The sequence below is a fragment of the Hermetia illucens genome, chromosome 3, assembly GCF_905115235.1.
Source record: "Hermetia illucens chromosome 3, iHerIll2.2.curated.20191125, whole genome shotgun sequence".
NCBI lineage: Eukaryota > Metazoa > Arthropoda > Insecta > Diptera > Stratiomyidae > Hermetia > Hermetia illucens.
The window spans coordinates 72,465,046-72,488,810 of NC_051851.1; the positions used below are offsets into that span (position 1 = coordinate 72,465,046).

A 23,765-nucleotide genomic window follows, 5' to 3' on the forward strand; every position below is an offset into this window, starting at 1 on the left:
TGCGGCCAGTTTTCTGAAAGGTGACTGTAATTGGATTAAGTGATTACCATCACGAGGACCGAGGATAGCGGTTGCAAAGGTGCAACTTCAATTCATCTTACCAGGCAAATCCAACGTCTTTTGACATCTTCCGGGCGTCCTTTAATTGGATAGTGAAAATTAATTAGTTTAGTTTCCGCCGTCGACCAGACACAAAAAGGACTGACTTTAATTATCCATTTATACAGGTCGTTGTGTCTCCTTCAGTCCGAACAACAAAAACGGAAAGAAGATATTAATTATTTTTGGGAGAAATTTAATTTCCAATTTTCTCGGGATCCGGACAATAACCAGGCGGCCAGGCCTTAGGACGAAAATCGCTTAAGTACTATTGACAGAATCTCATTATTAATTGACGAGTAGGCCAGACAGGGAACATGTTTGGGGGCTTTTAAAGCCATAATAAGACCTTTGAGATGATTTAAAGTTTACCAGGAGGTTAACCACTCTAAGTGCGGTCAAATATTTAGATTGTAATTAATGGAGGATGTGGATGAGGAAACTGAAATAGTTGATGGGGTTTGATTAGGTAGAGGCTAAGGGGATCATAAGAAGTATTGCTGCCATATTTCGTCTTCTACCATTTAATGATCCTGGACTTTCAGAGCGATTAATTGTATTAGTTTCGGAACCGTCAGTAGTTGTCCCCATATGAGGACATTAGTGAATGCATGACTGTCTTCACAATGCGATAGCACGATACCATCTATCACTTCTTAATCGCCATAATCCCTATTACTCGGTTTGATCTCAGTCTAGCCGTCGTTTATGTAAAATAGATACTATAACAATCCACGGAATCTTCTTAATATCTGCTTAAACGATTCATATCAACTTCATTTCAATGAGCAAGTCTGCCATCCATTACATCCTATTTACCTAAACCATTTATAGCGTTTCCTTTTGCGAAACTCTTTTAGCACAAAATCTCCATCTACAAGCTGCAAAGTAGTGGAGTGTTAATAAATTTCCCGGTCATTAAAATGTGTTGGTAGACACCATAAATCCTTAGAGAATTGTCACCTTTGTTCTTCCTTGCGACACTTTTATTACTCCAGGAATAATTTTTTTGTTATTGTATATCCTAAGAAGGAAGGGCTGATTTCATTTTCGTAGCTTCCAGAGCGGAAAGAAAATGTAAAGCAGGAACCGTTCTGCATCTAGTCTTCTTATCTCTTTGTCTAAAGCAGCCGCTTCCTAGCTGGCTTATTCATGCTGCTTGCTCTGTTTGCACCTTGCCAAGATTAAGGATTATTCGTAGTTTCGAAGCTCTTCTAGACTTTCCAGTGGTTTTTCGTTGACTTTTTCAAGTTTACTGGTGAGGAGCAGCTTAATTAATTGTGAAGGCAACGTTTGTACTGGTAAAGCTGGGTAATATGGATATATTTCACATGTGTCCGGTTGCATTAGAGCTTGGGGCTTGGATAATGGTTTATCTAGAACATGTAAATAGTCCTGAAGGTCAGTGCAAACTAGATAAATTCTCAACATTGGTTTAAGGTCGAGCGGGTTACGACATGAAATCGTTCAAATGGACCTGAGCTTCATTCTGCTGAAGAAGTCTGTATTTTGGGCAGGTATTTAGAACATGGAATCTGAAAACTTGCCTAAATGAGCCCTAGCAGGGCTGACGTATTTGTACACAGAGGAGGAATGATTACTCACAGTGCGAAAATATCGTCGACTGCAATTGATACAAGCCTGGCCTTAAGCAGTTCCAATCATGGTAAAGCTACGGAGGGCATGCTTTTGACTGGTTAATTTAAGTGGCCTCCACTCGTTGGAACGCTATGATGCGCCGATTTGATACCACGATTCACAATATCGTGACAGCTGAAAGGTCACGTGTTTTTGCAATGACTACGGTGGAAGAGGCTGAATGACCACAGCGTTAAAGTTAACAACCACAAGGACAATGCTTTCCAAAAAGCGGGAAATTTGGGTGCCCTCTCTCATCAATATCTATTTGTGACTGAACTGAAGTATCGTGTTACTACGCCATTGCTTGCCTCTGTGCTAGCCATGCTCTAGAAAGTGGATCTGGTCCTCAGACGTTATATAGAAGAATTCACGTGCCTTGAAACCTGGCGCATTTGAAGGGTCGAACCAGAGTGAATATTAGAATTTTCTATCTGTCGGGGAAACGGCGGTGATAATGTGCTTCCCGTTGAAAAGAAGTCGCCTATCAGGTCTCCGTCTAATCCCGACATCACCATTCAATATCAACCGCTTATATTACCCACTGTCGCTCCACAGTGGGAGAGCTTGCTGATCTTGAGAATATTGTTGAGCATTGAGCCGCCATCAAAAATGTTTTTTTCTGGGGTGCTACATAGGTCGTCGGTCACGTCCCGAAGGGGAGTCATAAGATCTGACTGACTGCGGAATCGTGGAAGCGGATCGATGAACATAAGGGGTTGAAGGCTTTTCTGACCGCTGCGAGCGATGGCGGCCATGACGCGCTCGAATTCCAGCGCAATGTACGCCGTAACAGAGATAATTTGCTATTGCGTTGGACAAGGAAGCGGAACATGCCTCAGATCGCAATGATTTCAGGAATGTATACCGCAACATGAAAGAGCTTGCATGTGGTCGCAAATCTTGCCATGGTCTTGTGAAGGACGTCAACGGTCGGCTTCTTATCCACGATGATGAACATCTGAACAACCTATCACATCCCTTGAAATTCTTCCTCTTGTGGATGAAATAGCTAATCACCGTAACATGCGGATATGGATTGCTCCTCCAGGCAGAAGAGAATTAATTTCGGCCATCAATGCACTCAAACGAAGTAAAGTCGCTGGGCTTGATAGTCTCCCTACTCGCTGCACCTACAGCTACTGCTACTGCTTCCACTAGTACGGAAATCTTAGGAATCCGAGACCTTTCCCAAAGAGTAGAAGAAGGGGATGATCGTCAAGATGTCAAAAAAAGAGACCCGTTTTAAGTGTGGAATTCGGAGGGGTGTTCCCTGCCGTTCCAAAGATACTAGCTAAAATAATTCTGGAGCGCATCAGAGAACATCTCGAAAGGTTGATTGATAGAGATAGATATATAGATAGATGGTTTCCGCATCTGGATACTTATGCATTGACCACAGCAACTCAAGTACAGATCATTTTGGAACAGAGCGCGGAGTTTAGATGTTCGCTTCATCTGCTCTTCATCGATTTAGAGAAAGCTTTCGATAGCGTGAACAGAAAGTGTGTTTGGAGTGCTCCACGCAGGAGGACCATTCCGAAGAAACTAATAGCTATTATCAGAGCGACATATAATGGCGCAAAATGTGACGTGCTACACCGAGGTAAAATCTCGGAGGATTTTGAGGTCGAAAGCGGAGTCTTTCTAGATATTATTGATATTATTTCGTCTTGTTATTGGTCGCGTTCTTCATGCTGCATTGTCCGGAAGACGTGGTGGAGTTCAATGAACAATGGCATCTATCCTTCAACATTTAGATGACATCTGTTTGCTCTCTCACCGGGCCATGGAGCATGTCCAAATGGCTCTGCACTTGGAAAGAGAGGCAATTACAATTGGACTGAAAATAAACACCAAAAAAACCAAGGTTCTCAGTTTGACAGGTCATCGCATTCTCGCTATCTGCATTGATGGGCAGAGAATCGGAAGTGTCGACCAATTTGTATACTTAGGACTGACGGTCGCAGCGAACTGGATATTGCCCGATGCATTAATAGCGCTAACTCCGCTTTGGTTGCTTTGTCTCAAATCTAGAAATGTAGCTTCCTCAATAGCAAGACCAAATTGTCCCAGTGTTCTTTCTGTGTTGCTATATGGAAGTAGCACATGGAAAGTAAACTCCACGTTGCCCAAAAACTGTAAGCTTTCATCAATACCTGTTTGCGTCCCGTCATCAGACTGCACTGCTTCACTATTTCAAACAAGAACTTGGTGGTGCGCAGGCTTATTACTCGTACGCACTGTGATCGGAAGATGAAAGTGGCAGTGGATAGGTCACACTTTAGGAAAGGGCGATAATTGCATTCCGGGCTACCCCATGCAATGGAATCCATTCTCCCAATATGGCTGACGAGTCGGTCGCCCCAAGGGCACTTGGCGGAGATCAGGACTGCGAGCGTCGAGAAGTTATGAAGCTACTGAAGTGTATTTCAGGTAATTTTGAATGGTGGCGGGTAGGTGTGGCTGCCGCGTTATAGTTTTGGTTAGGTGCTTAGCGTAGGTACTATCCATTGCTGACGCCGCCTTTGTAATCTTATTCGATTCGATACTTTTGGAGGAGTTTAGTGGTTCCATTGTTAAATTCATTTTCTATGTCCAATGCCCATTATTCCATGAAGAGCATTCTTTTTAGATCTATGTTGCGACAAACCTGCTTGGAATTGGAAACAAATTATACTTTGATAATCGCCCATAAATGAATATCTATGACGTACTCTAATGTCTTCAATCAAATGGACGTAAGGCTCTTTAGGTGAACCCCCGATTCTTAAAAAAAGAACGAGTTCCCCGTGCTACTGCAAGGGTCTAATTAAGCTTTGTAGGTTTTTTTATATGTATTCAATACATTGAAAGTATTTCAACCATTTTTTGGCAATCTCGAAGGGCTTCTTGTATATCTTCAAACAGTCCATAGTATCTATGCTTCCAGCTCATATTGGAAATTTCTCTAGTTATCTTCCTATGAATAGATAGTCAAAGAAGCCATACAAGGTCTACCTTTTTGACACCAGAACCTGGTTTGATCTTCACATGGCTGATCTATCGGTGATTGGTTATATCTGAAATCTCAAAGCTCCCCCAGATCCCTGGCAAACAAAGCCTTATTAAAAGCGATTGTCTGTGTCTCTCTGTATTTTTTTTTGTTTGAGGAGATTGAAATTTCCAAAAAGATCTATGAAAACTGTAAGTATCCCTCTCTTCTGCGGGAAAGTCCCTAGATGATTTTTAGTTAGGAGGTAGGGCATGGGGTCTGCGGAGATAACCGCCCTCTGGATCTGGATCTGTAGGCGCTCTCCCATTGGTTTATATCCAGCACATTCCCTTTTTCCCTGCTGAATGGCGAGCTGGAGGTTTCTGTAAACTTTCGTGTATGCACGCTCTTTTTGCACTTGACGGATGCTACCTACTTCTCTTTGAGTCGTTCGTCTGGTTTGGTCAGTTCAGTTATCTACTTCTACTCCATGTGCAAAAGAATGAAATGAAGGGTCTTGCTTAGTATTTTCCGCAATAAGTTTTAGCTTCGATATAAGTTCTTTAGCTAAAAAAGGGCCACCTATTTCAAGGACCTATTCTCAGAGACAACCAATCTGAAAAAAATCATACTGGAAATAGTCGTGTGACATCTAGCCATCAAGACGAACTCATAAATATTTGACTTTTTGTGCTAGTTAGAAGTCCACCTCCAAGAGAACACATGGGCTTAATATCCTTAGTGAAAATATTTAGTCTACTTAGCGCTGCCCGTGAATTCGTGTTGGAAACACTCATGTCGTTAGATATCTCTCTAAAAGTTATCGTAATGTATTCTTATCAAGCTATTATAAGCCATAGCAAAATCGAAAGAACAGCTCTCAAGGAAACCTCACGATTGCTGCTTAGCTATCTAAGCCCATTTCAGTCTCCGGTTTAGGAATACCCTTGCTTTTTTCTGCTTTGTTAAGTCTAGTTTAAACATGCTGCTCTGCTTTTGAGAGGGCACCTTCCTACGAAACCTTTTTACGCATTTAGGGATTATATGCGTTTCTTTCCAGCAATGGATTTAATGCGCCTACTATCCGATTCTTTATTTCCTATTGCGCACAGACAGTTCTGATGTTTGGGATCACTATCTTTTTGACGATTTGATTGATTTTCCCGTGGAACTTTTCAGCAAAAATCAGCAGACAAAAATTGTATAATTGCACTTCTAATTCTGCGTCCAAGGTCCAAGGAGCAAAATTTTGCGTCCTTATGCATTTCTTATTCACTGTCGTGGATAGGCAAAAATACTCACCGCTGGAAATAGCTTTGGCGCATTCTTGATCGACCGAGCGAATCTTCCTCACACCCGCTTCGGAAGCTATGACAGTTAGGAAAACTTATGAATTATTAGCTATGTTTCCATTTCTACCGTTTAGCTGTTCAGAAATCTCAACACTTTTCTGCTTTGGAAGCTAAAAGAAGAATTAATTCTACGAAGGCAGCTCAGTAACCCTATCCAGGACTAGTCAAATACACAGTTGAGTGAGAAGTGAAGATGTTTCTGCGTCGTCAGTTAAGTTTAGCTAAAACGTTGAAGCAAAACTGGATACTTTCGAATAATAAAGTATTCACATCATCAGTTATTACGAAGAGAAAAAATTATCGCCTTCAATAGTCTTGTCCACTAATGAACCCTTAGCCTTAATTGCTGGCCATTCGGTTGTTAAGTTGAAATTTTTAAAAGCTTCCGCTTCTGTTTGTTTAAAAACGCGGATGCCTCTCTTTCTCTCAATTAAAGAATTGTTCCGCCCGGAACCGAACGATTGGCCATTGCTAAGGGTTTGAAGTTAGGACGTGCTACAGAGAGGAACCTTCTGTCAGCCGTACTGCCAAAACGGGCCTACTTCGGCTGTTGAATACTGAATTGTGACGAACGACATGAATGAGTTGATTGGGGATTGAATGTGTAGAGAATCTGAGCCTAGGCCTTATCGTTGAGACTTTTGTCTTCTTTATTTCACTCCCCTTGGTCTATCACAGTTCAACGCGGTTTTGTCAGTGCCTTCTCTTTGTAGAAATTCCTAATGTGTCCAGCACATGTTGTGTCCGAAACATGTGTCTGCTATTTTTAAATAAGCAAATCTATAGTTAAATTGGAAACTTTTCCTTTTAATAGTTTTAGTTTTAAGATATTGTTCACTTTTATCAATATTACGTCCTTCATTCTGTAAAAAGGCAGCGCAGTCAGCCGAGTTTTGGGAAACCGAAGTATATGTAGCTAAAATCACATGCCCACCATCCTTCAGCCTGTGAGTCTCCTCATCGAAAGTCCTGTCAGATGCAAACCTGGAATCTGAGTTCCCTCGAGTTAAATAAATTTAATTCGGTGTCTATTTCCGAGACCTTGCCCACGTTTATTCTGCCGCGGATAAGGTCCATCGGCGAGGGCTAATGCGGGATGAAAAGGCGTTGACCTGGTAACAGTTTCTGTTAGTAATCTAGCCTAAAATTGATATATATCAAGACTAAAAACTAAAAATTGTAGTTTGGAGGAAGTTACCCCTTGTCTATCAATTTGAGGGCCTATCTTTTACCTTGTGTGTGGTGTGATCTATATGCTTCCTAATTGTCAGCATCCCGTAATACATCCGTCAGGCTGATACAGGGCAGTTTCGGTTGATCGTCCTTCCCGGTAAACGTGTTGACACTAATGTAGGGGATTACGCATTGGTTAGTTTTAATATAGTTGCCTATGACCTTCTCCACCGTTGGAACTGGGACATATTGGTCTGGAAGACTTATGGTGAAAAAGATCCTTTTTAGCCCTTTTCAGAAGACTACTTCAGCTTGTCTCCATGCCTTTGATATATATTCCAAGGCTATGCTGCCTTTTACCAGATAGACTTTTATATTATTTCTAGGTTTCTCTGGACTAGTGCTGGGGAAATGCCATCTACTCTGGGTGATGTCAGTGGTTTAAAGGCTTGCACTACCCATCAGCTAGCATTCGAGCGTATCTATTTTGCTAGTTCCCAATTCTCCTTTTCCCCGTTTTGTTTGTTGTTTTTCACAGAATTCCTTCAAACTTTTTTTTGCTTCTCTGATCGCGTTGCGGGCAGTTGGCCTCATATCCCATTCCTCATTCCCCCACTGTCTCTAGCTAGATGAGCCATGTTGTTGCTCAGGTGCGTTGCATAGGAGTCCCAAGCTGTTCTCATGCGATTCCTTATTCTTTTCATTTCGGAGTTGCCCTAAATTTCGAATCAGATTAATCTGTGATCCAATATATAGGGCTCGTACCCTCCAATTCTGCAAAGTTTAGTCGGCATGATCTAGTAAACTTGGCACACACTTTCCTTACCCGTTCGAAGATGTTGTAATACCTCCTGGCCATTCTAGATAAAGGTGTTTGGATTCTTGGGTAGCTCCAGTAATATGAGTTAGAAGTAGCTCTGGTGGCTCAGTTAGGGGTAGCCAATTGACCTTGCAATGGAACAATACATATCAGTCATTTCTTATTGAAAATGCACAGCGCGACAATATAAGCACAATATAATCACTAAATCGACGAGGATATTGCCGCACATTTTGTAATCGTAGTCTTCATTGTATTTGAATGCTGTTTTACGGGGATCGATTCTCAATGTTGGTCGAATCTGTCGTGGGGGTTCAGCTTCACCACGTTGCTGCTCTTCGAGAATTGCAGCGGCTCTGAAAGTAGACGCTTCTGTTCGAAGACTTGTAATTTTCACACCATGTTGTTGATATGTTTCGGTACCTCTTAACATGAAAGCTTAAAGTCGCAGGTTGTTAAATCATGAATCTCGTTTTTCTCATGTTGCAGTAGCTCTGGAAATAGAGGCTCTGATTCGTTCTGCTTCCAGTGGCGAGTCTAGTTGTTCAGATATTGACTGACAGTTAAGGTGCATGTCTGAATGATCATTCAATGTTCGAGCTTTTGCCTGGCATATTCAATAATTTTCAGTATTTTAGCCCCAATCCTTGAGGGAGTGAAAACTTTATGGTGGGGAGAGGGAAATTCCACTCTTCAAAAACTCGGACGTTGAAAATCTGAAGCTGTCCCCCCTTAGAAAGTAGAACTAATGCAAATGGGGAATATTTTGATATCATCATGGTAAAGTTGGTTGGTAACATGCCACCGGAAAGGAGAGGAGGTTTAGAGAAGGAAAATAAGATGATCGCCACAATTTTTCGACAATGTTAGACAGGGGAGACCTTCTTGCTTCTGTGTATCTCCGCAGGTGGCGCTAACAATCAAACCACACCATGATAATATTAAAAACCCTCATTTAAAGCATTATTACTTTTTAATGGGAGGTGACAGCTACGGGATTTTAATGGGCTTTGAGACAGAGGATCCCATGTCTTCATTCTTACTCTTCTCTCCGCGTGAAAGATGAGGTTCAAAGGTAAACCATACCTTTTTAACATGAAAATAGCTCCAATTTGGGAGTGCCATAACTTTTTAAGTGGGGATGGCTATAGCAAGAGTTTGCATGGTCCTCCATTCTTTTTTCTTAACGACGTGGTGTTTGAAAATTAAAACACTACCTTCACATAACATACAGCGACTTTGAAGGGTCATGACTTTTCAAGGGGGGCTACTGCCACGAGTTTTCAACATGATTTAAGGGGGGATCGCCCCTCTCCTCCTGTATACATTTCTCACTCTCACGAGGATGGGGTCGAAAATTCAACCTTTACCAATTTTCATGGCGATCGGTTGAATGGTTTTGGAGTCCATTTATCACAAATGAGTAGGGTTGGTATACCTAGTCATTTGTAATAAATGGACTCCATTTTGATATAATAGATATGCATAGAAATTTTTCTCGCGATGAAACCTTTCACAGATCAAGGATATTCGGAATTAATTTTCATTTTTTGATAAAATTTTCCTTAAAATATTTCATGATCCAGTCCATTTCGAAATGTTCTTGAAAACTTCTTTGTCCATAAAGAATTCACAAATGTCAAATTTCACTATAATTTTCCATAGTGTACACTTTGCTTAAGGGCCTTAGAAAATTTCGCACACTTCATCAAAATTCTGGACTCTTCCTTATTCGAAACTGGGACGAAATATATGTATCTGCATCTCCATAAGAAGCAGTCTATATAAACCCCTTGCAGAAGACGATAAGCAACGGAGAGCGCTATGGTGACAATGATAATGTGTTATGCAACAGCTCCTCGCCGAGCCAAAGTGGCAAACAAAAACGGGACATCACCCATTAGTTCGGTCCAGTTTCCAGGACGGTCAGTGCAATTTTCGCAAAGGATAAACCCTGCACTGTTACAATGGTCCAGCCAACATACTCTTTACTTCTATGCGAAGGACGAATGACACAGGGCCAGAAGAAAATTCGAGAAAGATCCAGCTGGAGGCGTACATAGTAGTGGCGAGTTAATTTGCTGGAGCCATCTACACTCTTATCAGCTTATTTACTTCTTTGAGAGCTACCAAAAAGGACAAATTATATTGGATCGAATTTACGTCCGTTTGCCTTGGATTTTGGTGGGTTTTAGTAGTAAATTGCATAGCATGCTTAACTAGAGCGTGTGGGATTGTTGGTTTTTATTGAAATCCTAACCGATTTAAGGGATTTTCATTTCAGTGTCTGATTTTCAAGAATGTCGCCTCAAGATGTCTGGGTTGGCTTCAGTGAACAAGTTTGATTGTTTGATTATTTTTCGAAAGAAGTTTATAATATTTAAATGTAGGTAGAATTCAATAAAAATAATTATTAAAATTTTTGAAAACTTTTAATTTTCTTCATAAAAAGACAAGCGCGGCCCCAGTTTTCTAAAATTTGTGTGGATTCTTCAGTTTGTCTGTAAGGAGACACTTTCCGCGGAGGTGTAGTTGTTCTGAGTCCTTAGTCCGACTTTCTCCCGCGCTATGTACGAATAAGTATTCTATATCATTGTTCTGAATATTTTGCGTGAACTCTTCTGTCTACAAAAATTCAAGACTTCACTTCATGCATACATATGAAAATAATAATCCTGAAGGATGCGTTGCTTGGAAACTGCCACTGTCAACACGAGCTTAAGGTGCATGTAATTACAGTTTTTGCAGACAGCGAAATTTCACAATCACGTTCTAAATTGTGTTTTCCATGACATGCAGACATGGGAATAAGAACACGTGGAATATTTTGCTCAAAAGGATGGTGAGGAATGTAGGCTTTATGCCATTTTCTTGACTCTGACGGGATTGTAAGTTAAGCTTTCTGTCTTCGGAAATATACTGAAAGATAAACACTAGGGAAGTGAATAGTTAAGCACGAGACTGTGACTTTCATTGTTGTTTTCATTTTATATTAGCGAGTCAGACGACAGAAAATTCTATGAGGCAAAATCCGTGTGGATACCTATTCGTAGGAACGACCACATGCCTGGCTCGCTTGGCATTTAGGCTTTTCTGGAAAATACATATTCCTATTTGAATTTCAGATATTCCCATTTGTGAGAATACCTAGCATTACTTGTCTTCTCACGTTTGTAATGAGTCTGGAGGTTAGGGGGTAATCAAATGTTTAACCAGAGTTGGTTATTGGAAGGGCAGAGCTACACTTCACAGTGAAAGGTCGCCAGAGGTGAACGTTACATCTCTATCGAATTGCACCTTCTTGATTGCCAGTTTATTACCCGGTTGATGGTCAGGATCCTTGGCATTTTGATCTTTTATACTTCATTTTACAAAATACACGTGTCCTAAACCTGGCGTATTTGAATTTACATCATGATTGTTTTCAACCGAACTTGCCGCCGTTAACGCTCGATAGCCCATTTCGGACTTCTACCTTCAAGATGTTTTCCCTCCAATCGATCGTGCCTTTTAATTTCGAAATCCGGGCAGTAATGCGCTGCATTCCTCAACAGAATCTTCCTAGTGCTTTTGCGGTTTTCCCACCGGTCTTCGTCCGTTAGTTGTCTGTCCACCTAAGTATGTAAAGTTGTCTACATTTTCCAAGTTGCACTCGGCAATCGTTATATTTTTTTTATGGTGTTGTAGGCGTCATTTTCCTTGTTTGGGCCATAATTTCAGTCTTGTTTGTTGATGCAAATGCGAAAAATCTCGTCTTGCCTTAACTCTATTTATTCTGACCTGCTCTGTTGTGTGGGACATTGACAAGGTAAAGCCGGTAGGGCTTACCAGTTTTTCTAGAACTCCGAAGTCGAGGATTACTTTGTGCAGTACATTTCGGTTATATCCTTGCTTGATGGATGTCGATGTCGAATTCTCAGCATGTGTTTGATCGTAAATAACTTGACAACTGTCGATCTTCCATTCGAAAACCTGCTTGGTATTCACCAATCGTCTTATCGGCGTGCAGTTTGATTCTTTTCACTAATATTTTCGTGAGAATTTTTTAGTAGTAATCTCTATAATTTTTTCTTGTCAGCTTGTCACCTTTTCTGTGGATAGGGCATATCACATTTTTTGACTACCTTTGCGGAATCTGTCCTTCGTTTAAGATGGAGAGAACCAAATTAGTTCAGCAAAGATGTCATCTCTGCCCGGCGCCCTGTTTATTTTTTGACATTTGATGTTTCATTTGGTTTCTTCTGTTGATGGTTCACTGTTCCCCCAATTCTTGGAGATTCTGGCGGTCGAGTTCTCACGTCTCTCACGTGTTTCACTTTTGCCAAACTCATGTTTCCCTCATAGCTCCCCAATTTTGAAGATTGTGTGCGATCTGTCAGTTATCTCAATCAATCATTCAATCCAAAGCACCCCATTCACATAACAAGGCGGAGTTACAATTTAAATAATTAACGAAATGGTAAAAATGTAAATTGGAAATAAAGACAAACGGCTCAATCGTTTAATATTATTTTTCAACTGCTGATCTCACGACTCACTGCGTCTCACGACCTATACAATTTGAAACATACTGGATTTTTTTCGGGGTTTACGAGGTAGGGGTGAGGACTAAAACGCTTAAATCAAAAAGATTTATATCTATAGAATTCAAACGATTCGAAGAGGTGTCCTTCTGAATATACGGATTGAGTTAAAATTTCAATATGTAGTAGCTGTCCCGCAGGAGATTTAATACAATGCCGCTCCTCTAACGACTGTTGATAACAAACAAACGAAAATGATGCTTCGACAAAGATCGTTGACTGTAAAGAACAAATAGACAGGTGGTAATCGGAAAGCGCCAATTCAGGGCAATGGGGCAAATAACCCATCCAATCAAACTCAGGAGTTGTTTTGTGGAAAGAATCAGGCTATATGGCGGTATTGCTAACATCCCGGAAAACTATTTCCTACGGCCGTGACAACCTGCGACTGTTATCACTAAATATTAATATTGCCTCGTGGAATCATCATAACGTCTTACATCTTGGAGCGGATTTATTTCACTCCAGTTAGATCTCCTTTTGACTATTCGCGTCATTCGTAGTCGCGTTTCCCTAGCCTCCTCTTCCTTTGCGTAGGTTGATGCGATCGTGAAGTTGATAGATTTGAATCAACATGAACATTTTCCGTTCCAATTTTTTTCTGATGCTATAAATTCACCCAAGGTTTCCTCTAGGTTTCGCCTACGAATCTCGAACCGTGGAAGAATGCTGATAAATGCTCGATCATCTGAGAGGGCCTTGATCGTCAAACGCACAACCAGTGCTCTCCTTCTGTAGATAACATTCATTTTGCATTGAGGGTCACCACGGATTAATATCTGCTAAACAAATTGTAGACCTACTCATTAAGCATCAATGGCTGATCTGGTTTGATGGAAAACATGCTACCGAGCTGAAGGATCTTATTTGGGCCTCCTTTGGTTCATCTAGGGATTCGCTAACTTTAGGCGGTGGTAATATCTCTTCCAATACGCATGCTTCGAATATGTCTTAGGAGGTGTGTCGTCAATGTCCAGAGTTTTACTGTCCTCTGTTCTATTACAAATTTCCATTACCTCTACTTACTACGAAAATTACCATTGCAGGCAGAAGTCCCTGGAGCTCAACAGTGCCAATCCCTTGTAGGGAGTAGTTTCCTAATAATTTTCAGTAAGAAAGTAAGACACGCGTTCTAGTGAGATAAATAACCTCCGAGTATCCCATCAGACCTCTAACAGCTAGCCTGCCAAGGGTTTACTTTCATCTCTGAACACAATTCCTTAAAAGATTTCCTCTTGCTTCGCAGGATGGTCAGTTTGAAGTTTCTATGGGTTCCTTTGTAGGCCTCCGCTTTTCTCCCGATCGGGTCGGTGGGAAGCCGAGGGTTTATGTCGGCATAGTCGCAGAATTGTTTGAACAAAGTCTTTCTCCTTTTCCGAATGGCATCTTTTAGATCTCACAGTCGTCTGTATGCCTCCCCTCGATCGTCCCGAACGGACTTTTTTTAGACCTGCAGTATATCCTCCTTGCCCTAGGTTACCTACTGGAGAGCAGTTGCCTTCTGACCCTAGTAACATCGCACGCTTCTGTAACCCAGTGGATGACTTGGGTACCTTGTAATCTAAGAATATGTCGCGTTTGATCACGAAGGTTCCCCTCAAAAGCTTCCACCGTCAACGCGGGCAACCCATCCTCTTTTTCGAGCTTGATTCGCCCTTAATTTTTATGCAAATTATCTGGTGATCACTATGAGTATAGTCCACACTGACATGTAGAGTAACTCTTATGGTTAAAGTAGTGCTCACGTATGCCAGGTGCACTATAGGCCCTTTCCATTGAAAATGTATAACGTTTCAATATTCGCGAATATCATAGAAGATATTATCTCACAATCATTGTTTGGCTTTCCTTTTCAAGAGCCCAGGCGTTAAAATCCCCTTCTATGATGTTCGGCCAACATCGATCATCTGGTGATACTGAGCAAGTGTAGTACTGCAGCAGCTGCATACGTGGATTCCTTTCACCGCCGCCGCTTTGATGAATCCATTCTCCTGATTTTGCATTATTTCCTGGAAGGCTTGTTTTCGGCAAACCCATAGCCTTGATTAGCCCGTTTGGTGGTTGATTCAAATGCCACTACGTGGCTCACTAATTATAGCCACATCGAGATCTTTCTCGCGGACAATTTGGGATAGTAGGTGTTGCGTCGCCGGATAGTGGTTAAGGTTGCTTATCTGCGATTTGCGTTAAGGCTCTCTTGTATTCCGAGCATCTCTTCATCTTGGAATGCGCCGTTGGAGACTTGTCACGTGCCTGCTGACGATTACATAATCATTGCCTTCAACCTTAATGGTCATGTGGGTGAAAAGGCAAACGGTAACAGGTGCCATGGGGGAAAGGGGTTCGGAGCGCGCAATGAAGATGGCGAGCGTATAATCGATTTTGCGGACACCCATGACCTTGTACTTATGAATACATGGTTCATCAAACGATTGTCTCACCTTCCCACATTTTATAGTGGGAACAATAAAACGCAAATCGACTATATTCTCATAAGACGCCAACATTTTACCACTGTCACTGATTGCAAAGTCGTTCCCTATGAGACCATCGCACCTCAACATCGGCCGTTGATTGCCGTCCTGCGAATTAAGCCACCGATAAAACAGCGTGAGGAACGCACTGGCCCGCCGCGCATTAAATGGTGGCGATTTGGTGAGGAGAAAGAAGAAACGGTCTCACTCATACGATTACCAACCATTACGAATGTGGAAGAATCATGGAACCAAATGAAAGGCACGATCCACAAAGCGGCCTCTGCAACCCTTGGGGTCACCAAGCCGGGTAAGTGGTACATCAACCGAGATACTTGGCTTTGGAATGATGATGTTGAAATGAAGGTCCGTGAAAAGAAACGCCTCTACCACAAATTTCTCGACGATAAAACGCCTGCTAAAGCATAGTACTAAGTTCGCTTTTTCGCGTGAAATCTCATATAAAAACTGTCAAAAATTTCGCATTTGTGAAATAATTTCGCACCGTGGTACTAAGTTTTTCGCACGAAAAAATTTCGACCAAATTAGCTAAGACACAATTATCCACAGAAATCTACACACAGTTGTCAAATTTCCGTGCGAAAACAATGCACCTGCACATTATTTTCGCGTGAAAATATGACAGATAGGCAGATTATAAACTGACTGACCAACAGTCTATAAAAATAGTTATCGTTCCGATGCTTGTAGTTCTTCTAAATAAAAATAAAACTAGGTAGCTTGCTCCTACTACAATATATTTTAATTTAAAAATTAAAAGCCTGTAGGGACAGATTATAAAAAGTTGCTTAAAAGCTAAAGATCCGTATGTGGGTACAGATTCTAAAGGGTAAAGAGAAAAACGTAAAAAGGTCCACATGCAGGTAGGGATAATATAATAACTTTTAGGGTTCATGGCCGTCAATTATCAATAGTTAGTGGGTGGTGGTTCTCTTTACCCTTTAGAATCTGTACCCACATACGGATCTTTAGCTTTTAAGCAACTTTTTATAATCTGTCCCTACAGACTTTTAATTTGTTTTATTTAAAAATTCAGGAAAAACTTCCCAATGATTTAGTAGCTTAAGTACTGAGGAAGAAAGTAAGTAGCATTCGAAATACGTATTTAATAACTATTAAAATATATTGTAGTAGGAGCAAGCTACCTAGTTTTATTTTTATTTAGTCTATAAAATTCTATTTAGTTTGACTTTTGTAAGTGGACGGACGTAATTTCTAGAATTTAAAATGAAAAAGTTGAGTGTAGATGAAAAGGAAAAATTTATAAAGATTTTAAAAGAAAATAGTGCTGTGTGGGATTTGTCCGAAGCAGGGCATCGAAAAAGTACGGCATTGGCTGCCGCTTGGGAGAAGATTTCCAAAGAAATGAAAAGACCAGGTAATATAGTTTTATGAAAAAGTTGGTGTAGGCATTATATTTGTGCTTTTATTACAGTTGCGGAATGCAAGACCATTTATAGATCTTTTAAAGATTTAGCACGTTATAGGGGAAGGAAAAAACAGTGCCAAAAATCCGGCAGTGAGCTAATTCAAGATGAAAGTGAATCTCCCGAAACTTCGATTGGCAATGAAGAAGATTGTGCAGAATTTTCAGTTTGTTTGGATTTTTTGCAGCCGAATTCGTCCAAAAGAAGGTAATGTAACATTTTAAAATTTGTGTGGACATTTCGTGATCAGATTTTTTACAGGACTTTTTCAACAAGCACAATAGCCACCGAGGAGGATGTTTCGAGCCCTGCATCAGATGGTTCGCAGTACAATTTCGTAAGTTAATAAAACAATGTTTTAGACGGTTCGACTAACTAAACCCGTTTTACTTTCAGAATGCACAGTGTTCTTCATCATCGCAGACATTAAAACCTGCTACCGACTTGACGAAAGTTATTTCCGATATGATAGCAATCAAAAGATCAAAACTCGACGAGCCGAAATTAAAATATATGTCTATGCATGCCAACCTCGACCGACTATACTGCCAATTGCCCGCCGACGAAGTCGAAAAATTAAATCACGAGTTTTTTAATAAAACTTTTGAAAGGGTTATGGCCCATAAAAACAACGGAAATTTATAGAATCAACTAGAATATGTGTTACATGATAAATAAATAAATTTGTGTTTGAAAAAATGTAATCTTTTATTGTACGATCAACTTTTTGATGTAATTCTCACAAAAAATTTACAAATTTTTATTCGTTTGATGTGTTATTTTTTTTTGCCAAGGAACTGAACCCTCAGGCGAATTTACGAATTCCTTTAATGAATCTCTAGTAGTTTTTCCGATATCAGTTGGTCGTCCTTGTGTCGGATTTATTGTTGAACTAAATAGCGAGTTTGCTGGTATATTATTCCTCCACTCGCCCTCAATGAGATTACCGCTCGAATCAATATAGTCTGCATAACGTGTGGGACAATAAACCCTTGGATTTAGACTAGTGAGAAAATTATGAAGATAACAGCAAGCGGCAACAATCTTCTGTGCACGATCCGGTGAACAAAACATTGTTCTAGCGAGGCAGTACCATCTGGAGCAAAGAATTCCAAATGCATTTTCAACGCAGCGTCTGGCACGGCTTACCCGATAATTAAAAATTGTTTTTTCTGGTTCTAACATTTGATTGCGTTTCGGAACGTATGGTTTTATTAACCGCTTTCCAAGTGGGAATGCATCATCTCCGACGAAAAAGAACGGCAATCGTTTATCATGTATTTTAGCGTCTGGTGGAAATGGAAGTGATTCGTTTACCATTGCTTTTCCCAATTTACTGCTCGAAAAAACACCTGCGTCTCCTTCGCTTCCATAAGCTCCGACATCAATGTACGAAAATTTATATTTGGCATCGGCGACACCCAAAAGAACAATACTATGGTAACCCTACGAATAAAATTATAAATACAGTTTTTGATAATCTATAATGTATATCACTTTACCTTGTAATTGAAAAACATACTACCAGCTTTGGGAGGACATTTAATGGCAATATGTTTTCCATCAATTGATCCAACACAATTTGGAAAACTCCATTGGTAGTTGAAGTCATTTGCAGCATTAATCATGACGTTGGCATCATATGGTGGAATGTATTCATTTAATGCTGATATGAGGGCAATCGAAACCTCATCAATTATTTTACCAAAATGTTGCTTACTTATCCTATACACAGAAGCGATGTGCCTTTGCAGACTTCCGCAAGCGAAGTACCTTAAAATACAATAGTTGTTTTCGAACTATGTAAATAAGAAGAAACTACATATATATTACTCTAACACTGCCGCCAACTTTTGATTCGGAGATATTCCATCTGTTGGCCGAGTCATTTTCTTGGGCTTCAAATAAGGTGTCACCATCGATAGGATCCGCTGAAAAGTTTTCACGTCCATGTGAAAATTTTCACAGAATCTTATGGGATCTTTAATTAAATCCTGAAACTATATTAGACAAATTAAAAAATACTAATTGAACGAATTTGCAGAATACAACTCACATCTCTTGCAAACCTGCCACTTTTTTGTCGCTTCTTCAAATAAATGCTTTTATTTTGCCTTTTCTTTTTTTGTTTTTTGATAGATTCGGCAAGCACTGCACTATATAACAAAATAGCATCTTCCAAATCAGAATCAGAGTCTGAATCGATAAACATTTTTTGTATTTTGTGGAACACTGCTATTTTCTTTAAAATTGAAAATCTCCACTGTCACTGTCACAAATCTCCACTGTCAATTTTCCACAGCGAAAAAATTTCGTTCGAAAATATTTTTTCGTGCGAAAAACTTAGTACTACGCTTAATTGGGAAATTTATAAGAATGCCAACTGGGAAGCAAAGAAAGCGGTCGCTGTCACCCGAGCGAACCATTTCAAAAATCTTTACGATAAACTGGACACTCGGGATGGCGAGAGAGATCTGTATCGACTTGCTAAAAGCCGTGATGAATGCACACAGGATATCGAACACTTCTGTTGTGTTAATGACAAGAACGGTACTTTGCTTACCAACCGTCGAGTCGCAACGGATAGATGGCGAGAATACTTCGAGCAGATTTCAACTGAAGAATTTGCTCATCCTCCACTTCCACAATCATTGCCGACATTTGGAGCAGTTCCGCCAGTCAGCGCAACTGAAGTCGAGGAGGCAATAAAACAAATGAAATCGGGGAAAGCAACAGGACCTGACGACATCGCATCTGAGCTCTGGAAAGCGAAGAGCTGGGACCCAACACTGTGGCTCAGTGAATTCTTTAACCGGGTTATTTAGGAAGGAAGAACACCATCTGACTGGCAAGAAAGTACCACTGTTCCAATATGGAAAAAGAAAGGTAGCCCAGCAGAATGTTCAAATTACCGTCCGATCCGGTTACTTTCCCATACCATGAAGATTTTTGAACGCATTCTTGACAACCGTATTCGCGAAATCGTTGAAATAACGGTGAATCAAGCCGGATTTGTCAAGAACTGACGCAATACACGCTGCGCGGTTACTCATGGAGAAACACCGTGAGAAGCATCGCCCTCTTTACATTGCCTTTCTGGATCTAAAGAAAGCGTTTGACCGTGTACCACACGAACTCATCTGGTGTGCTTTACGACAACACTTCGTCCCAGAAGAACTCGTGCGCTAGGTTCAATTGCTCTACCACGATCCGAAAAGTAAAGTTCGAAGTATGGCGGGTGTATCAAAACCGCTTCGTGTCTCTGTTGGAGTTCATCAAGGAAGTGCCCTCTCACCACTCCTCTTTGTCCTTGTTATGGACACCGTCACACGGAATATCCAACGTCCAGCGCCCTACACACTGCTTTATGCAGATGATGTTTTTCTAGCATCTGATAGCAAAAATGATCTCGAGCAACTTGTTCAAAAATGGAATGATCGCCTCATGCAACACGGTCTCAGATTGAATTTAAACAAAACTGAATTTTTGACTACCGATCCCCATGAAACAGGCACAATCACTGTCAACGGCAGTGATCTGCCCAGAACTGAGCGATTTAAATACCTCGGGTCAACGCTAACAGCCAATGGAGAGCCGCGTTATGAAATTGCTTCAAATGGAGAGCTGCGTTATGAAATTGCTTCACGCATTAACGCAACCTGGATGAAGTGGCGTTCCACAACTAGTGTCCTTTGTGATCGACGTATCAACGAACGTCTCAAATCTAAAATTTACCGCAATGTCGTCCGTCCAGTCGCTCTCTATGGTTCGGAGTGTTGGCCAACCATAAAAGACAATGAGCGGCGTCTTGCGGTAATGGAGACGAAGATGCTACGTTGGACTAGTTTCGTCGCACGTTTAGATCACATCCGAAATGAGGATATCCGCGATCGTTATGGGGTTGCACCGATCGTGGAAAAGTTGCGAGAGAGGCGTCTTCGATGGTATGGTCACGCAATTCGTGCAAACGAGAATTCACTTGCCAAGATTGGTCTGTACATCGAAGTCGATGGTAAACGACCAAAAGGCAGACCTAAGCAACAATGGCTTGATACGCTGGATGGGGATGTGAAAGCCTCGAGATTGCACCCAGATCAGGCATTCGATAGAGCCAAATGACGAAGCCGATCACGACGAGCCGACCCCGCTTGTGAACGGGACAAAGGCTGAAGAAAAAGAAGAAGAAGACTAAAGTGAATACTCATGCTATACTAAATAAACGAGTATTACGAGCTCGGTGCAAATAGGGTAAATGTGCACTCTAGTATCCTAACATAGGAAATACATAAAACCTTTTATACCGAAAGCGCCGGGCTTGTTTTTTCTTGGGGGTTTGCTGCGCTGCCGGCTCTTTTAGCCGTTCCCACAGCCTCTTCCTTAGTTTCTCCTCTCCCATGTTTTGAATGGGCGTCATTAATGTCGCCTGGCTCACTTTTTTGTCCGACGATTTAGCTTTTTTTTTGTCCTTAGCTTTCTCGTACACCAACTTCATGTCTCTTATCATCGCCCTTATATTTTGATGAATCTGTCGGTGTTCCTTGATGACCTCGCAAAGCTCCATGATCTTGTGGCTTCTTCTTCTTCTTCTTTTTCTTCAGCCTTTGTCCCGTTCACAAGCGGGGTCGGCTCGTCGTGATCGGCTTCGCCATTTGGCTCTATCGAATGCCTGATCTGGGTGCAATCTCGAGGCTTTCAAATCCCCGTCCAGCGTATCAAGCCACCGTTGCTTAGGTCTGCCTTTTGGTCGTTTACCATCGACTTCGATGTTCAGACCAATCTTTGCAAGTGAATTCTCGTTTGCACGAATTGCGTGACCATACCATCGAAGACGCCTCTCTCGCAACTTTTCCACGATCGGTGCAACTCCATAACGATCGCGGATATCCTCATTTCGGATGTGATCTAAACGTGTGACGCCACTAGTCCAACGTAGCATCTTCGTCTCCATTACCGCAAGACGCCGTTCATTGTCTTTTATGGTCGGCCAACACTCAGAACCATAGAGAGCGACTGGACGGACGACATTGCGGTAAATTTTAGATTTGAGACGTTCGTTGATACGTCGATCACAAAGGACACCAGTTGTGGAACGCCACTTCATCCAGGTTGCGTTAATGCGTGAAGCAATTTCATAACGCAGCTCTCCATTTGAAGCAATTTCATAACGCGGCTCTCCATTGGCTGTTAGCGTTGACCCGAGGTATTTAAATCGCTCAGTTCTGGGCAGATCACTGCCGTTGACAGTGATTGTGCCTGTTTCATGGGGATCGGTAGTCAAAAATTCAGTTTTGTTTAAATTCAATCTGAGACCGTGTTGCATGAGGCGATCATTCCATTTTTGAACAAGTTGCTCGAGATCATTTTTGCTATCAGATGCTAGGAAAACATCATCTGCATAAAGCAGTGTGTAGGGCGCTGGACGTTGGATATTCCGTGTGACGGTGTCCATAACAAGGACAAAGAGGAGTGGTGAGAGGGCACTTCCTTGATGAACTCCAACAGAGACACGAAGCGGTTTTGATACACCCGCCATACTTCGAACTTTACTTTTCGGATCGTGGTAGAGCAATTGAACCCAGCGCACGAGTTCTTCTGGCACGAAGTGTTGTCGTAAAGCATACCAGATGAGTTCGTGTGGCACACGGTCAAACGCTTTCTCTAGATCCAGAAAGGCAATGTAAAGAGGGCGATGCTTCTCACGGTGTTTCTCCATGAGTAACCGCGCAGTGTGTATTGCGTCAGTAGTTCCGCAGTTCTTCAAATCCGGCTTGATTCACGGTTATTTCAACGATTTCGCGAATACGGTTGTCAAGAATGCGTTCAAAAATCTTCATGGTATGGGAAAGTAACCGGATCGGACGGTAATTTGAACATTCTGCTGGGCTACCTTTCTTTTTCCATATTGGAACAGTGGTACTTTCTTGCCAGTCAGATGGTGTTCTTCCTTCCTGAATAACCCGGTTAAAGAATTCACTGAGCCACGGTGTTGGGTCCCAGCTCTTTGCTTTCCAGAGCTCAGATGCGATGTCGTCAGGTCCTGTTGCTTTCCCCGATTTCATTTGTTTTATTGCCTCCTCGACTTCAATTGCGCTGACTGGTGGAACTGCTCCAAATGTCGGCAATGATTGTGGAAGTGGAGGATGAGCAAATTCTTCAGTTGAAATCTGCTCGAAGTATTCTCGCCATCTATCCGTCGCGGCTCGACGATCAGTAAGCAAAGTACCGTTCTTGTCATTAACACAACAGAAGTGTTCGATATCCTGTGTGCGTTCATCACGGCTTTTAGCAAGTCGATACAGATCTCTCTCGCCATCCCGAGTGTCCAGTTTATCGTAAAGATTTTTGAAATGGTTCGCTCGGGTGACAGCGACCGCTTTCTTTGCTTCCCAGTTGGCATTCTTATAAATTTGCCAATTAGCAGGCGTTTTATCGTCGAGAAATTTGTGGTAGAGGCGTTTCTTTTCACGGACCTTCATTTCAACATCATCATTCCAAAGCCAAGTATCTCGGTTGATGTACCGCTTACCCGGCTTGGTGACCCCGAGGGTTGCAGAGGCCGCTTTGTGGATCGTGCCTTTCATTTGGTTCCATGATTCTTCCACATTCGTAATGGTTGGCAATCGTATGAGTGAGACCGTTTCTTCGTTCTTCTCACCAAATCGCCACCATTTAATGCGCGGCGGGCCAGTGCGTTCCTCACGCCGTTTTATCGGTGGCTTAATTCGCAAGACAGCAATCAACGGCCGATGTTGAGGTGCGATGGTCTCATAGGGAACGACTTTGCAATCAGTGACAGTGGTAAAATGTTGGCGTCTTATGAGAATATAGTCGATTTGCGTTTTATTGTTCCCACTATAAAATGTGGGAAGATGAGACAATCGTTTGATGAACCATGTATTCATAAGTACAAGGTCATGGGTGTCCGCAAAATCGATTATACGTTCGCCACCTTCATTGCGCGCTCCGAACCCCTTTCCCCCATGGCACCTGTTACCGTCTGCCTTTTCACCCACATGACCATTAAGGTCGCCGGCAATGATTATGTAATCATCAGCAGGCACGTGAAAAGTCTTTTCATCGAGAAGTTGCCAGAAGGCATCTTTCTCGGCATCAGGTCGACCTGTCTGTGGTGCATACGCGGTGAAGAAGTGAATAGTGCGATCAGCTGATATAATGGTGAGCTTCATCAGCCGATCATCAAATC

The 23,765-nt window shown here is 41.7% G+C and overlaps 3 protein-coding genes across 4 annotated transcripts in view; 2 read left to right on the plus strand and 1 right to left on the minus strand.

Annotated features, from left to right (window-relative positions):
• Positions 1-23,765, plus strand: part of LOC119651054 (protein timeless homolog) — a 543,993-nt gene that overhangs the window by 89,589 nt on the left and 430,639 nt on the right. The gene's annotated exons all lie outside the window — the stretch shown is intronic.
• Positions 16,072-17,324, plus strand: LOC119651057. Of its 2 annotated transcripts, XM_038054386.1 has the most exons (5): positions 16,072-16,215; positions 16,334-16,512; positions 16,570-16,768; positions 16,823-16,898; positions 16,958-17,324. In XM_038054386.1, the coding sequence occupies exons 2-5, from the start codon at positions 16,362-16,364 to the stop codon at positions 17,204-17,206; spliced, it is 675 nt and encodes a 224-aa protein (XP_037910314.1). In that variant the 5' UTR covers positions 16,072-16,215; positions 16,334-16,361; the 3' UTR covers positions 17,207-17,324. The 2 variants fall into 2 exon arrangements, with proteins under 2 accessions (XP_037910314.1, XP_037910313.1); XM_038054385.1 differs by lacking the exon at positions 16,072-16,215 and having other exon boundaries at positions 16,226-16,512.
• Positions 17,191-18,914, minus strand: LOC119651055 (putative nuclease HARBI1). The gene is made up of 4 exons (XM_038054384.1): positions 18,618-18,914; positions 18,395-18,561; positions 18,064-18,334; positions 17,191-18,007 (listed from the first exon to the last, which is right to left on the minus strand). Exons 1-4 carry the CDS (start codon positions 18,771-18,773, stop codon positions 17,312-17,314), a joined length of 1,290 nt encoding a protein of 429 aa, XP_037910312.1. The 5' UTR covers positions 18,774-18,914; the 3' UTR covers positions 17,191-17,311.